The sequence below is a fragment of the Pagrus pagrus genome (genome assembly GCF_965226575.1).
Source record: "Pagrus pagrus genome assembly, chromosome: 13".
NCBI classification, from domain to species: domain Eukaryota; kingdom Metazoa; phylum Chordata; class Actinopteri; order Spariformes; family Sparidae; genus Pagrus; species Pagrus pagrus.
The window spans coordinates 14,717,925-14,734,988 of NC_140197.1; the positions used below are offsets into that span (position 1 = coordinate 14,717,925).

The 17,064-nt window shown below is 43.2% G+C and overlaps 1 protein-coding gene across 2 annotated transcripts; it reads left to right on the forward strand.

Moving 5' to 3' along the window:
* The first annotated feature begins 577 nt into the window (after positions 1 to 577).
* On the forward strand, positions 578 to 15,184 carry xylt2 (xylosyltransferase II). Of its 2 annotated transcripts, none has more exons than XM_084371797.1 (11): positions 578 to 722; positions 4,929 to 5,463; positions 5,997 to 6,172; positions 8,388 to 8,590; positions 9,192 to 9,272; positions 10,008 to 10,224; positions 10,603 to 10,779; positions 10,886 to 11,142; positions 11,248 to 11,443; positions 11,775 to 12,108; positions 12,455 to 15,184. In XM_084371797.1, exons 1-11 carry the CDS (start codon positions 591 to 593, stop codon positions 12,775 to 12,777), a joined length of 2,631 nt encoding a protein of 876 aa, XP_084227923.1. In that variant the 5' UTR covers positions 578 to 590; the 3' UTR covers positions 12,778 to 15,184. The 2 variants fall into 2 exon arrangements, with proteins under 2 accessions (XP_084227923.1, XP_084227924.1); XM_084371798.1 differs by having other exon boundaries at positions 12,458 to 15,184.
* The last annotated feature ends 1,880 nt before the right edge of the window (positions 15,185 to 17,064 follow it).

Genomic DNA, 17,064 nt, shown 5'->3' on the forward strand with positions numbered 1-17,064 from the left:
TAAAGGACATGGTTAAGTCCACTGTCTCTTTACAGTTATAAGAAATCTACACATTTATCTCAAGATTTCATAGTGAGTTGGTTAGAGTCACTGAGTTTTAGGCTACATGACTGACAACATGTGGGTTGATGCCCTGTAGCAGCCATTTTGTAAAATGCATTTTTCATGAATATTGTCACTGGTGTTACCTTCATTATGGGTAAGGCCAGTTTTTTTTGTTGTTTTTTTTTAAAGTAATTAAGCTTTCAATGATGTGTATTCATAGAGTCAATTAGACTGAGTTATGTAATAATGTGGTCTAATATTAAATGTTAGAAAAGGAAGTACAGTTTCAGTCGAGGACGTGTCTGTCCTTCCTGAGTCATTCTGGATTAATTACTCACACTAATAAAACACACATACATTTTATTTATTTGTAGTTATGCAAATAAATAAAATGTATGTATTAAGGAGCCTACATGATGGTGTTTACTGTTTATGATGTCTCGGAGACAAACTTTGCAGCAACCTGAGGATGTCGAGCGACGCCTCGTGCGCGCGCACTTCAGAATGCGCCGTGCACGCGCTCCCCGTCAGCCGGAGTCGGAAAAATGGTGGCCAGCGCTCGAGTGCAGAAGCTCCTCCGCAGATATAAACTAGCGATTGCCGCCGCGCTGACTATCCTCCTGATCCAGGGGCTGGTGGTATGGAGTCTGAGGAGTCTGGAAGAAGGCGAGGCAGAGGTGAGAGGCTGTTCCTCGGGTTATTTTCTGTCTCCGCGGTGACTCAATGGCTTTGATTGTGGAGCTAGCCGTTAGCGCTCGGCTCGGCTCGCGCTGTGTTATGATACAGTAACGTTAGCTGATGTTAGCCGAGTTAGCAGTGGCTCCGAAACATTTCACTACAGCCCGACCTGCCCTGTCTTGTCTGTCTGACACTGACCTCAGCGCCAGAGTACTAGTACAGTAGTGTTACTACATAAACATGACATGACCGGTACTGATAGTACTGTTTTTATTGATTAAATATTCTACTTAACTTGTTTATTTAGAAGCAGCGTGGGTCTTCACGCCGGTACATTTAATTTGATGCCACCGTGGTGTTGGGGAAAATGAAACTATGGGCAGACAGGAAACAGACAAACCCTTATTACTCATTTTTCTGTGAAAGGGTGTCTAAGAAGTGATGCAACTTTATGGAAACACGTGAAAGAACTCCTTTATGATTCATTGATCCTCATCAGTCTGGGCTGAATGGCGTCACGTAGCTGTCCCAGGACATCCAGCAGCTGCTCTACTTTATTTTGTGTATTCTCGCTTATTTATATCCACCAGGGGCCCTTTTCTCTCTGTGGGGCTGCTCTGTCTCTCTGACCTTCACTGAGCTTTGAATCACACCAAAACACCCAGAGAGGGAGCATATCCCAGGGATGTGTAAAGGCTGAAGTTAAGCAGTGAGTTGCCTCCGCCACATACCACTGAGACTAGCTATTTAACATTAGTGTTCACCGTGGGAAGCTTATCTCTGTGTCTTCCCCCTCACACACCTGGAGATCCCTACCTTCAGGCAGTGCCTGTTCATGCCCCCCCCTCTAAATAAGGTAAGGGGAGGTGTTAACAGATGTGACCCAAGCGTACTGATGGAGTCCCAGGAATGCAAGCTGAAACCTGAGGTCTGTCGTGATATGACAAGCACGGACGGTGTATAATATCCCCGACGTGGATAGATGGCAGATCTGTGCCTGCAGGGTGAGGAGGCAGGCAGCAGATGTAATGTGGTGGCTTCAGTGGAGGAAAGACGTTAATCACAGAGAGGAAAAGAGAGATCATGGTTCTGTTGTCGGCCCTGCTTGTATCCACCACAGCCCTGAGGAACAGCTAATTCTCAGCGAGTGCCCGAGTGACGCCAGCCTGGATGACATAACCCATTTCCTTTGAATAAACTTAAATGTCACACTGTAATGTTCCCTTTTTGACTTCTATCACCTGTTTGCATTAAAAGCGTCCGGGCTTTCCGCAGCCTCATCAGATGCATTCAGGCTTAAACATGCTTCAGCGAAGATACAGAGGAATGTCTGTTGAGGTTTGTGGTTAACCGTAGCTCGCTCACCTAGGACTGTAAAAGACCAAAAGTGCACACTCCTCTGAACTCCCAACACAACTGCATGTAGGATTTGCTGTCCAGACTGTAGTTTTATTATTAATCCAATTTTAAATCCAGATTTTAGAAATAATTTCAAGTTGGAAGCAGGTCTTGCGATCTCTGGCTCCAGAAATGTGACACTGCTGCTCCCTGCAATCGTCAGCCTGAAATGCAACTATGTTGGCAGACGTCTATGCAAATGTCAGCGTGCGTGGTCCTTGCTTGTTGGCAGACTCGGATTTCATGCCTAAGAATGCATATTAATCATGACTTCACCTCTGAACAGTGCAGTGGATGCCTCCACACACTGTGGTCTTTGGCATTAACTGTGCTGTGAATATGTGAACACTGAGGAAGAGGAAAAGGATTGTGAGGACCGAAGAAGAAGGATGTCAACCTTGTGTCACCCTCCTGCTTGCCTGCACTCTCGCACAGAGCCGAGTGCTTGCTGCTTCTTCCCGCTTCAGCAGATGGCAACGCTGATATGGTTTCGCTAGACTTTAATTGGAAAGTAAAGACGCTGCCTGGCTCGCCTTTGAATCAATACATTTTTGACATGATGGTGCTAATTAAAAGCTGTGAAAACGAGTGATAAGGAAAATTGAAACTTTAGCCCCTGCTGGGCGCTTGTCTTGTTCTGTGTGAGAACATTTACTCTTGCAGGCGGAAAGCAAGAAGTGTCTTTATCAACATTAGCCGACAAAATGCGCAGATCTTCAGACTAGTGTGTTTTTTTTTTCAATTTTGCAGACGAAATGTACCACCACTGTTGGAGAAAGTGTCAATTATTCAAAAACTTTAAAGGGTTTTGAGAACAAACGTTTTTATCATAATTAATTCCCCAAAATATGAAAAGCTTTGATGCTAAAATTTGCATCTGAACCAAAACCAAGACTAAAATTAAAATGGAGTTGTCTTATCCTCAATGCTGTTCCCTAGCTTTGCTGTCAAACAAAACTTTTTTTACTCAAGACTGTGTTTACATTCACATAGAAATGGAGTTGTTCTGAGAAATCAGAATGAAACAGAAAAATAGTGTAAAAACAAAACTCTGCAAACAGATTTCTTCCCAACCCTTTTGTTGTAGTTGGACTTTAGATTTCTTTATTTTAGATGCAGGGACACTTCTGATATTAACCCCATTATATACTACACGGCTAAGAAGTACTTTGTCAGAAATGTAGCTGTATGAGTAGGGTGTTAATCTTGTTAGCTGACAATAACCAGGTCGATCAAGTGCATGTAAACTCCCTGAAAGAGGCTTGCGCTGAAATGACTGGTATGTAACTAACCAGGCTCCACAATGGCTCTTACTGTAATGGGTTGGAGAGTGCAGTTGGCAATCATTCGCTGACTGCGCTGTGTCGGTTGGCAGCTGGTTCACTGGCAGTGTATTATCTGGCTCCTCGTCCTGCCACACAGCCCCACTCCCTCCTCTGTTCCCACCGTCTCTGGGCTGTCGCCGTGCCAGCCGCGCGAGTCGAGCGAGCCCGCGTTCTGTCGTATCGTCTGACAGAGGCAGAAAGCTCTCAGCCCACTCACTGTTCTCCTTTCCTCTCCTCCAAGTGCACATTTTGAAGGGCTTTTTGTGTGATCCAATAATCTAGTGCGCCAAAGCTGTGATGCCGTTTTGGCTAGAAGATTTAAAAATGGCTTAAATCCTGTTTTTCAAAGCCTGCCTTCCACGTCTCGAGGTGTGATATCTGCTCCACTAAAACCAGTTCTCTCTATTCTCTTGCATTCAAATGATATTATACATTTCTGACATGACATGACATTCTCGAAAGCACCTCAGTGCATTTGTGTACAAAATCCCTCACACTAACATTTGTACAGAAAGTTTAGATGAAGGCACAATATTTAGGCCTATGTCAACTTTATAATAATGAATAGATATGTACTCTTGCTCTAAATTATATAAACTACAGTTTTCTATGCAAGACACACAGCTCAACACTGCTGATTTTCACTGAACCGCATCCACATGGTGAATGACCCCTGGATCTGTCTCCTTCAGGAATGTTACAGCTAAATATTCCTAATGTGGGACACTTGAACAATTTTATTACTTCAAAGCAGATGCACTGTAAGAGGATCACGTCTTGACATTTCAGGGAGTCTGTAAAGTCTCAGCAGATGATTTGCAGATGCCACACAGATCATGAAGTCATGATTAAACGCTTTGATGTTGGAAGATGTAATGATCGAGATATGGGAAAATAATAATACAAAGCCACGTTGAAGCATGTGCTAATCTGAAGCAAAGAGCACGTATCCATAATATAGTAGCTGTCAGATAAGGATTCCTTATGTAACCTTCTTAATGTCTGTGGTTTCATGCTCAGTTCTCCTGTCTGTATGGAGTGTGTGTTTGAACATGTGGCACATTTCTATACATTTTTCCTGCATTTTCTGCCAGAGGGTGCAGACAAGAGGTATGTTGAGGTCTCTACAGTAAATCACAGGATGCATTGTGTGTCTTTGAGTGCGTGTGTGGCTATCCAGAACTGTGCTTTTTCCAGATTAGCTCCACAAAAAGGCACAGGCTGAGCTAAAAATAACCCAGATCAGAGAAATAGAAAAAAAAAAGAACAAAAACCAAATAAACACATCCTTCCCTCTGGGCCTTTTTCAGCTCTTGTCCTAGTGGCTGGGCTTCGTTTACCTTATGTCGTTTTTGGATTGTGAATCAACGCCTCCTCAGTAGTATGTTTCCAAGATGTTCTTATGGAATGACAACAAATGTGGATTTAAAATGTATTTTTATGTCTCGCTCTCTCTCTCTCTCCTCTCTCCTCTCTTCTTAGAGAAAAGTAAGACGGTCTAAGCTGCCTGACCACAACAGCCAGGACCCCAAGAGAGACACCGCACTCTGGGAGAAACAGAAGTCTTTGTCGGGGAGGAACAGAGGCAGATGGAGTGGCAGGTTGGAGAGGACGGGGGGCACAGCGGCCAGCGCGCTGAGGAGAGGAACCAGCCGCAAAGGAGAAAAGCCCAGCATCAGGCTGAAGGAGCTAGGGAAGACGCGAACTGGATTGGACGGCGTGGTCCTCCACGACCTGTCCAGCAGCCGTAACTTCAGCGAGAGCCGGGGTGGCAACGACGGGGCAGCCAAGTTACCTGCTGCCGCCATACTGGGGGAGCCGGGCAGCGTGGACGGCGCGCACCAAGCCCCCAACAATGACTTTGTGCCTAAATGTGATATCATAGGCAAGGATGCTCTGTCTGCCCTTCATCGAGCTGGCTCTCAGCAGTGCCGACAGGAGATCGCTAACATTGTGTGTCAGCATCAGGCCGGACAGCTCATGCCAGACGGTCTTCCTCAGTTCTGCCCACAGCTCGGTGAGGAGCCTTTAAACATGTGCACAGATAGTGTGATGATGCTAAGGGTGCAGACAGTCTACACATAGAGATTTCTCATCAGCTAGTAGTGTAGTTTAGATTAATTGACTGATACATTTTCAAAGCATTTCTAATGACCACATTTTCTTGAAAATGTAATAATTACATATAATCATACTGTGTTCATTTGGAGAGTCTTAATGAATGAAAAGATAATTGTATTGCCAAAGTCTGTCTGAAGGAAAAGATCTTACATACTTGAGTCAGTAGGATGTTTTCACACTAAAAACAAAAACAGTTGAGCCACTGGGATGAACACAAATAGATGCGTTTTATATTTTGATCGCAATGTGGCGTATATAGCCCACCGCTTTTCTTGCGCACCATGCAAAGGTTCAATGTCACATGCAGCCAATCAAATGCATCATGATTATGCAACCTCCTTATGCAACCGTCTTTCTCAACTTTAGCCCATGAGATATTAGACAGACCACACTGAGTCAGTCCTTGACGTCTCTGTCCTCTTTGTCCAGGTGTGTCGAACCCGGTTCAGGCTGTTGGCGAGCTGGACAACAGCCTGTCCAATGTGGAGAACCCTGTCAGAGTGGCTTTCGTTCTCATGGTCCATGGCCGTGCTGTACGGCAGCTCAAGCGTCTCATCAAAGCCATATATCACCGTGACCACTACTACTACATCCATGTGGACAAGGTAAAAGCCCTAAAAGGAGACTAATGCACATTCTGTCTTATATTCCTACAACTGTCCTTACTTGCACACAGACCAGCATCTACCATTTAAAAGTCGTGCATTGCTCACAGGTGAAAGTATAAATTCAGTATCAAATGCTTTTCTGATGATATTGCTTTGGCATCGAGGAATATGTTGGCGTCAACCTCTGTTGTGTAACTTGCAAACCAACAGCTGAATTAGCTGAAGTATTTCTTTCCATGTTTTAGCAAATTCCCGGAACTTACTCCGACAAAGTTGGCCGTTGAAATGAATCCGTTGTTTTCAAAACAAACGACTGATTGAAGCCAAAAAGTGACGGTTGTGCCTGATTCATCATACAATGCAAGAAAGTACACAACTGCTACAATGTACATTTTAACAGGCTTTTTGTGATTGTCTCAGCCCTTTATTGCATATTAGGGGCCGATTGTTTCCCCTCCAGTGGCCAACATATGACACATTGTGCTCTGTCTCTATTCATTCTTCTACTTGGAAGTGATCACATCTGTAGAGGGTTCTGATGGTGATACTAGCTTATAGTATTGTTTATTTATGCTCAGGCAGAAGTGTATTTGGCACCCTGCTTTGGGGTTGTCTTCACTGAGCTCACAAATGCTTAGGTCTTTTTGCATTATGAAAGTTAAATTTATCCCGCGGGTCTCACGGTGTGTTAAAGGGGATTAGCCCGGATTGACTAAAGTGTGGTTATTCTTAGGGGCAGGAGGATTTAGTGGAGGCTGCTCTCATGTGCAGCTGGAAGGCATAAGACACTAAACCTCAGGTGTGTTTAGTGCAGACAGCAGGGAAACAGGTGCGTGTCATCGGTGCACCTGCGTAGCCGGAAAGGTTGCCGAGTCCCGGGGAGTTTCTCTGTTCTGCTGCCAAAGAACGGAGGAGAGGCTCACTGGAGGCAGTGATGAATAGGGAGTCAGTGGGACAGTCACACCACAGACACTATCCTAGATATTTTGCCAGCCTCACCTCATCCATCTCTGAGGCAGAAGCCTGTTTGAGAGATGAGGCTGTAAAGCAGGTCAGGTTGTACTGGATTCAGTCTGCCAGCTCCTCTGCACTCAAACACACAAACCTCTTCCTTCCCCTCCCATGTTCAAATGAGGACTGTGAGTCATTCTGTTTTTCACCACTGTTGTGTCAGTTATGAAAACAAACAGGACACCACAAACATTCCTCCAGTGTCTGAACATGTACAAGCTAAATTTAAAGCTTTTGAAAAACAATTGATTGTTTTAGTAATTTTTCAAGCAAAAATGTTAAGCCTCAACTTCTTAAATGTTAAAATCTGCTGCTTTTCTTTATTGTTTATGATAGTAAATGAAGAGTCTTTGGTTTTTGGACCACTGGTTGGAGTCATTTGGCCTTTTGTTTATTTTTTTTCTCATTTTATTGACTAAACAGTTAATCGTGAAAATAGCTGATTAATTAATAAAAATAACAATTGCAGAAAAAAACATGATTTGTCTCAACACACATTGGCATGGTTCTTGTACTAAATGCCCACTCTTTATTTAACACAGGACAGAGTCGGTGGCACACTGTTTGTGCTTCACCAAACACAATTGGACTTCATGTCCCTGAACAATTAATTTCCAAGTGTCTTTTCCTCCTAAACTGCCCATTTATCGCTTCAGAGCCTTTTATAGCTGTGTTTATTTGGAAAAAGGCCGCTGGTTAATTAGTTGGTAATTAATCTAATTTAGCTCCAATGGGAAGCTAAAAACAGGTCTTTTGAACCTGCACATTTTGGCTTCCTGCGATAAATGCTCACTCGTAGCTCATCTCTCAGCACCTTTAATGTCTCATCAGAAAGCCTGACAGCTGCTCGGCTCTGCAACTTCCTCCATCTCATCCTTTTTTCCCTCCTCACGTTTAATCCCTGCTTGACTATCCTTTCAGCTCAGTTCATCTCAATTTTGTGTCACTGTCACCTGTTGCCACTTCGAGATGGCAGAAGCCACTCATTTTAATTTCTTGTTTCTATCATCATGCTCATCCACTGTACACAGCACTGTGTGGCTGTTGTTCTGCTCAGATCAAATTCTCTCCTCTCAACATGAGCCAGCTCTATGTGTTTGTCTTGGCGTGGTGGCAGCTGCAGATCTGTGAGAACATCTGTGATGCAGAAACGCATTTTTCGATTGTTTAACTGTTTGACCTGTTGTTTGAAATTCACCAGCGGTCCGGCTACTTGCATCGTGAGGTCCTGAAGATAGCCCAACAGTACCCAAACATCCGAGCCACGCCGTGGCGGATGGTCACCATTTGGGGAGGTGCCAGCTTACTGAAGGCCTACCTGCGCAGCATGCAGGACCTGCTCTCCATGCTGGACTGGAAGTGGGACTTTTTCATCAACCTCAGCGCTACAGATTTCCCCACCAGGTCGGTCCAGCAGAGTAATATTATTTCACGTCTTTATACCAAAGCATTATTTGCAAATATCCCTGTGAAGCTTTGTGGTTTAGTCAAGTGTTAAATTCAGTATATCCAGCTTAAATACTGGCGTTTGTCCAGTTTGTGTCTCGATCGCCTCTCTCATTGGTGGCTTAATCTTTCAATACTGCATGCAGACTCAATTCCCTTGCTGACCTGCAGAGACTATGACTTTAATTGTATTATTATAGGGTAGCAGTCATAACATTTGCCATATGTAAAGTACAGTAAGAGAACAGTAGTCTGTCAGGAGCATTAAATGGATTGTTTTGGCCATTGAGTCACAGAGCTGGCAGCAGTAAATAGTCTTCTTTCTTGTCGATCAGTTTTTGTGCCCCTATCAAAACAGCTCAAAGGATAATAAGCTTGGATCGGTTGGATGCACACAGACAAACAGCTATCAACCAAATCCTGTCCAAAGTAGCTGATTTCACTCATGGATGTTATCAGCCTGCATTTTATTTCCAAAGAATCTTCTGGAAACGTGTTTTCTCTCTCCTTGACCTAACCTCTTCTTCCTTTCCATTCTCACCTGAACGCCTTCCTACAGGACCAATGATGAACTGGTGGCGTTCCTGTCACAGCAAAGAGATAAGAACTTCCTCAAGTCCCACGGGAGAGAAAACGCCCGGTGAGTGTGCCAGCTGTACGATACACGACCAGCCATAACACACATTCGGATTGTGTTTTATAGTTTCTGTGGTGATAATACAGCAAGTCAGCAACAGCAAATGGGACCAATTAGCAGGGTTTCCACTGTGCTTTGAAATCCCACAAGGCCTTGAATAGTCACTGGAAGTACTTATTATATATTTTATGCAGGAATGCATTGATGTTCTTTTGATGTTTTTTAAATTGTCAGATTTTGTAAAGCTGCCTGTTCTCAGTGTTGCAGTAATTTACCTCGATCCATGTCTCATCCATGTTTGGTCCTTTAATATGAGTAGACTGGACCTGAAAAGTCCTTGTCAAGTCCTTGAGTCAGATATTTAGAAAGTTTTTGAAATGAAAGGATCCTGTCACCATATTTGTTTGTCTTCTTCAAAAAATCAACAAACGCTTTCAAAGTTAATATGAACAACTGGTAAAATAATATCAGAATATACTGTACATTGATTGTTGTGGGTATAAAGGAATTCTGTAAACCTTATTTTTCCCAACTGCTAGTTCAAGTTAGATGTGACGATAAAGGCATCGACAGTATGAATATATGTGGTTTAGGTACTTGAATGTGCTTGAAATTTATTGAACCTTTTGGTAAAGCTCCGAGGTTTATACAGAAACTGTTTGATCGTTTACTTTGATTATTTCTACAAACGGCAGCGTCTCTTCCACACGTTGATTTAAATTGTGTTCTGCGTTGAAGGTTTATTAAGAAGCAGGGCCTTGACCGTCTCTTCCACGAGTGTGACAACCACATGTGGCGTCTCGGCGAACGCAGCATCCCAGAAGGCCTGGAGGTCTCAGGTGGCTCTGATTGGTTTGCGCTCACCCGCCGCTTCGTGGAGTACGTCATCAACTCCCAGGATGACCTGGTGTCGGGACTGAAGCAGTTCTATTCCTACGCTCTGCTCCCTGCTGAGGTAAGTAAGCCTTAGGTGGTCTGTTTATCTCACGTAGTTGAGACAGTTGATATACGAGTCTGTCTCATGCCCGTCCTCCCCTGCCAAGCCAGAGGAGCCTAGCAGCGCAGATAATGTAATACTTTAAGCTTTCAGGCGCAGTGTGTAGCAGAGGTGCCAGACGAGAAGAGGGTTCACTCGAGTTTATCTGACTGTGTGGTTTAGTGTCTCGGAGGAGGTGCTGTGGTTTGTTCCCTGTTGTTTGGAGCTATAAAGGCGTGACCTTGCGCAATTGAGAGTCAGTGGTTAGAAAACTGTTTATACGTGTCTTTGATGGTTTACAGTATCTCCCAAACAGCGCAGCACAGCAGAAATGATGCTTTCACTCCCTCTTCACAGTCCTTCTTCCACACTGTGCTCGGGAACAGCCACATGTGCGACTCTCTGGTGGACAACAACCTGCGCGTCACCAACTGGAATCGTAAGCTGGGCTGTAAATGCCAGTACAAGCACATCGTGGACTGGTGTGGCTGCTCTCCCAATGATTTTAAACCGCAAGACCTCATTCGGATCCAGGTGAGCGAGCCAGATTGTGTTTTCCCAGTCCCTTGTTTTATTCTCCCAGTTTTGTTCAGTGTCTTAAAGGCTAAGTTCTGTTATGTTTGCTCTTTCTATTCCACAGCAATTGACCCGTCCGACATTCTTTGCACGCAAGTTTGAGTCAACAGTGAATCAGGAGTCCATAGACATCCTGGACACCCACCTGTACGGCCAGTACGCTCCGGGCACTGTCGCCATCAAGGCGTACTGGGAGAGCCTGTTCGAGCAGTTGGATGGAGTGGGCTCGCTCAGTGATGTGTCTCTCACTGCTTACACTTCTTTCTTTCGCCTCGGCCTCAAGAATCTGGTGACTGTTCAGAGCAACGCGGAGGCTTGCAAGTCCGTAGACAACTTTTATAAAAATATAACGCATGTATTTCTGCGCTCAATAGATATCATTATGATTTCTTGTGTATGACCTTTTTCTCTTTTTATTCGTTGCAGGTTTGAACCAGTAGGCTACCCTCTTTTAGTACACTTGTACTTCTATGACGACCGTTTCCAAGGATACCTGGTGCAACAGGAAGTCCAGGCTGTGGGTTCGAAGGCCAGGGAGATTCTGGAGATGTGGGCAGTGCCTCAAACCTCACTTGTCCTCGAGACAAACCTTAAGGAGTTTGAAAGGCTCAAGAATCTGGAAGTAAGCGCACTTTTAGTCCAGAGAAGAAAATGATGAAGGTTCTTCATTATCATTAAAGTCCTGTACAACTTTTAATATCAAGGTACTTTAAGAAAACTGCTGTCTTGGAAGATTCTTCCTGATATAAAAAAAATTGGGTTGTTTTTATCAGGGGTTGATCTGACCAAAACTGAACTTTGAAGATTAATTAGTTTGAAAAATATGTTAATATTAGGAGGGACACTCTCACCTTGTCCTCAAACAGAAAAGTCAAAGACATAGAAGATGTGTTTAGTTGTATTGTGTCACATAAACCGACTCTAAAGCCTCCTTTTGTCTTTCTCCCCGGCAGATCGGCACAGAGTGGGATCCCAAAGAAAGAATCTTCCGTAACTTCGGCGGGGTGATCGGACCTTTGAGTGAACCACTGGCAGTCCAGAAATGGGCTCGTGGTCCCAACCTCACAGCCACCATTGTGTGGATCGACCCAGCTCTGGTTGTGGCAGCGTCTTACGACATCACTGTGGATGTGGATGCAGAGTACACCCAGTACAAACCCCCACTGCAGCGCCCCCTGCGGCCTGGCACCTGGACGGTACGAGTGTTGAAACAGTGGGAGCGCGTGGCGGAGGCTCGCTTCCTCGTCATGCCCTTAACCTTCAAAGATAAGGAGCCGATACGCAAAGGTGAGATGTGGATTCAGAGCATTTGCATTTGTTGTACGTTATTTCAGTTAGTATTCTTGTTTTTCTTTTCGGCAACAATTCCCTCAAAAGAAGGAACACATCACCATAGCAACAGTGTGTCTCATTGAGTTGTTTTTGGAGAACAATGGAGCTCTGTAGCAAAGAAGAAATAGTTTAGTCTGGCCAACACAGGCAGTATGTCTGCACGGGTTTGTTCACTATACTTATCCCTAATCCTAACTGAAGGTTTAAAGTTTAATATGTGATGTGGTACGTTTGGTTTGATCTGTTAAAAGCTCATTTCTTCTCAATGTTCTTTTTCTGCTAATCTGAATGTCCACTCCAGAAGAGGACAGCTGGCTCCACGCAGGTCCTCCAAGCAACCTGTACCTGGAGCAGAGCTTCCAGCAGCTGAGCTCCGTGCTGAAGCTGCCTCCCCAGGAGTCCGCCCTGCAGGAGGCCCAGCGTAAGGCCCAGCTGGTGGGTCCGCCTCTTGAAGCGTGGGTGGACAGCAGCATAGGGACATTCTGGGTTACAGGCGACCTGTGCGCCACACAGACTTCTTCTTGCCCTGCTGTGGGACTTTGCTCCAAGACCTCCTGGAGCTCTCTGTCCCCAGACCCTAAGTCTGAACTGGGCCCAGTCAAAAGTGACGGGCGGATCAGGTAGCCCCAGGAGAGGAGGGACTGTGGACTTCAACACATACGCAGGAAGACTGAGGTAGAGCTCGACCGGCGCTGGGAGCTCCAAGAGAACCTGTGTGAAGCGGAAGCCGTCGACTCGGAGCTCAAGGGCACATAAACAATGAGGCATCTTCCTGCACTGAGGAGCTGAGACGCTCTCAGTGAAGTGGTAATACAGACTTAAAAGAAGAGGATGTGACTGCTGGAAATTTGCACATAGAAGTTTGCAAGCGCAAAGAGTTGTGTCATTGTTTTCTGAATTGTTACACGGATGCCAGATTTATTTTGTTATTTTGGTGGCACATAGGTTTTCAGTCCGGGTCTGTCTGGGTCGGAGTCTGAAGAGAATCCTCAGCGCATGTTTGAACTCTGAACGCACAGCTTTCAGTTTTTCCTCTGCTTTGAACGAATCAGGAAGCAGTTGTGCTCCTCGTTGTGTTTTATCTTCATTTCAAGGGAGAGCGGAACCTCTGAATCATATTATTGTGCTTATTTTGAAGCATTATTATTATTATTATTATTATTAAGTAAGTAAGCATACGGAGCAGACAGATGAAGTGCACTTTACTGTAAGACTAAAATGTTACACAGAGGTCACTTGGTTACGAGAAGTGAAAACGTCATGGTGGATAAGGTCACATCACTTCGTTTTACAGGTACGTACCTGCACTGTCACTCCCCTGCACAGACACATCACTAAACATTTGGACTTAAAACCTCTATTAGGAACAAATAAGGAAAGAGAGTGAGAGTTTTTTAGATTTAGAGTCTGATTTCTTTTATTTGTAGTTCTGTTTACTGTCCATGAACATGTTACTTTTTTATTTGTTAGGTCCCTGAACTGTCTATAAAGTGTTTTAGTTGTCTTTGATGTCCTTTGGTCCTAAAAATGCCACTCTGAGTTGTTTTCTGGGCAAAGGACGTGCCTAGAGAGCTGCTGCAGATAGCGAAGTGACATTCAAAATTTGTCTGACATAGGTGACAAAATGGTACCAGCTCAATACATTTAGCTACAGTTGCCTAGTTAGTCAAACCTTGACGAATGAGTCTTACTTTCAATGGTTTCAAATGTGAAATCCTCTTTTTTTTGGCTCCATAAATCTTTGAACTAAAGCCAACAAGTCACAGTGAAGAAAATATGGATAAAACTTCAGAAGAATAATTTTGTGAAATATGTTTATTTGCTTTAGGGAAAATCAGATGGTGGATACTACTCTGGTGTTTGTGAGGTAAACGTGAAGCTACAGCGAGCAGCTGGCTGTCTTAGCTTAGCTTAAAGACTGGAAACAGGGAAACCTAAAGCTAACCTGGCTTCCAAATGTGACAAAACCAAAGTTCAACCTTGTTTAACTGGTAACACTAAATTCTGGAGGTCCCAATAACCATCTAAAATGTTGATTTGTTGTTCATACACTTTTTGTACGGATTAAACAAACAACATATAACATCTTAATTAGTGATATGCTGGTTTGCGTTGGATGCGTCATCTTTACCATACAAACATGAAAGTGGTATCATTCTTCTCATCTACCCCTGGACAAGACAGAGAATAAACATGTTTTCCAAACTGTCAAACTTTTCTTTTAAATGCAAGACTTTAAACTTGCAATCATGGTTAGACACTATACATCATACCTCCTGTGTATCTGTTAATATGCAGTATTGTCACTGTGTGTGCTCTGTTTGCCTCACAGGTTGTTTATTGTCCATGATTAATTTCTTAAGGTGCATTTCAACTTTGGTTCACCAACCAAAAATGGTAAACAGACCACTGTATGTTTGTGTTGTTATTTTAGCGAGAGTATCTAAGCTGCCTTTACATAGTCGGAAAGATTAACTGTTTACTACAAGATGCTAGCTGATGTGCAATGAATGCCTTTTCAGAGGAAAGTGATAAACCCCCTGTCTGTCTTAGTTTGCATTTTATGCAACCTTTTATGTTCTTAAACAATAGCTGGCCACCATATGAGTTTTCAAGTGACCTTGTTTACCTTGCACAGCACAGTTGCTTCAGTGAAGCCCCAGTTTTATTGATATAGGAGAGCAGAATCATCGGTGTAACAGATGTTATTTTTCTATACAGTTTGAGAGGAAGTGTGTATGTTGTCCATTCATCTCCATTGCTCTGTTAAACTATTAAAAACTGCTGTCTAATTATGTTGTGTTTGATGGTCCCACCTGTTCAGTGACGTTTGAAGCAGACCTTCTGTTTTTATGGGGGGAGCGGGGGTGGGATTTCGTGGTCTCCGTCCATGAAGCAGTTTGGTGAGTCATCCTGAGCCCCTGTGGCTCCAATCTGAGCACTTCAGCCTGTCACTGTTTGCCTCTGGAAACGCTCATAGGATACGCATCGTGACTGATGACTCAATAAAAAAGAGAAAAAACCTAAATGACGATTTTTGTTGTGCTGTTTCTTTTCATGTTGTGTCTGGTCTTAAGCTGAAAAAAGTGCCTAAAAGTCATATTTGAGTAAAAGTTAAGATATCTTGCTAAAATATAACTTTGGTGGAAGTGAAAGTCACCCATATGAATAGTACTTGAGTAAAAGTCTCCACATTTTAAAGGTGCAATAAAGCCAGAATTAAAGACTCAAAAAAAAAAAAATTAAAACTATGAACAGAATGTGAAAAAATAGCAGTTCTGACATTATGAAGTCTATGTGAGATATCTACTGAGAGATATCTAAGTTAGCATGCTAACCACCTAGCCCTGGCCTAGACCAAAGCAAATATAGGATCTAATAGTCGGCCAGGTACAGTCTGCAGCAGTTAGTGGTTACTCTGGTGATATACCACAGTAATATCTCTAAAACTTTATCTTTATTTTTAACCAAGTACCAGACTTACTTCTGGGTGCTTTTTTCCGACTGTAAAAGCAGAAGAAGGAGGCAGATGTCGGATGTTGATGAGAAGCAGAGTCGCTCTCCAGGGTGCTGAACTCCTCCTGGTTGTCACTTCCTTGTAAAAATGTCCGCTGTGGTTTTAACTCATAAATACTGTAAACTACACCTCCAGAACGCTTTCATATAAATATTTAGTGCCTGCTTTAACCACAGGACTGAAGGTAGTTTTACGTCTTCGTGGAGGATATAAACCCCGAGGCGTGCAGGAGAGGAGGGGCCGAGGTGATGACCGACGGACAGGGGGAAGCAAGACCTGGTTAAAGCTGAGGGAGAGGAAGTTTAAACATCTACAGGAGCTCATCTGCTTTCCACCTGAAAACAAACTGCACAAGAAAAAGGATGGAGGACACATGTAAGGCACAGAGACAGGAGGAGGTGAGGCTGGTGTCCTCGGACAGTGCGTACGGGTCATCAGTGGTGGACACGGACACAGAGGACGGACAGACTCCCACAGAGTCCACCTGGCCTTATAATGAGGACATCACACACAAGGTGAGCACCTACCTCTGCACTAGTTTTAATGAGATCAGTCTATATCATATACTAGCTACAATAAGTCAGAAGTATGCAAGATAAATTTATCTATGGAAGCCCAAAGTGTTCAAAACATAAAAAATACATTTAATAAATACTCATATAGGCTAAATAAAATGTTTGAATTACACAAACGAACCCTCAATTATTTCATCAAGTATTTTAACAAGAACAGATTTCATTCTTGAAATGTGTGTTTCAAAATAAAGCTGCAACGATTAGTCTATTAATCACAAAGTAGATTGAAAGAAAATGAATTTCCAACTATTTTGATAATCAATTCATCGTATCAGTCATTTCATAAGCAAAAGTTTCAAACATTTGCTGGTTCCAGCTTCTTAAATGTGAGGATTTGCTGATTTTCTTCATTATTTATTGTAGTAAATGAGGAGCTCCTGTTAATTGCTTTCAGTTGTTAATTACTGCATAATTACTTTGTTTACTTATCTATCTAATAATGAACACTTTGGGCCTCTATAGTAAACTTCTGGTTCCCAACCTTCAAAACAAAACAAAATGATGTTGATGGGACAATGTTAAAATTTCTCTCGACAATTCCTCAAGTCCCTTCGTGATGTGTCTGCATGTCTGTGTGGGTGTTTGGTTGGATGTCTAAGAAGTTCATATTAAAGCCTGCAAACAGAACTGGCTCTACTATAATCTGCTACTCTGTTATCTTTACACCACATCACTCAGCTGCTGAGACAACATGAGTGATATTCATGACTGAAGTCTTGTTAATTGTCTGTTTGATCACATGCAGCAAATAAGGAGCCAACTTCCTTACCTGGATGCACAAATCTACACAGCTTTATCATTATCTATCTTTAAGAAATG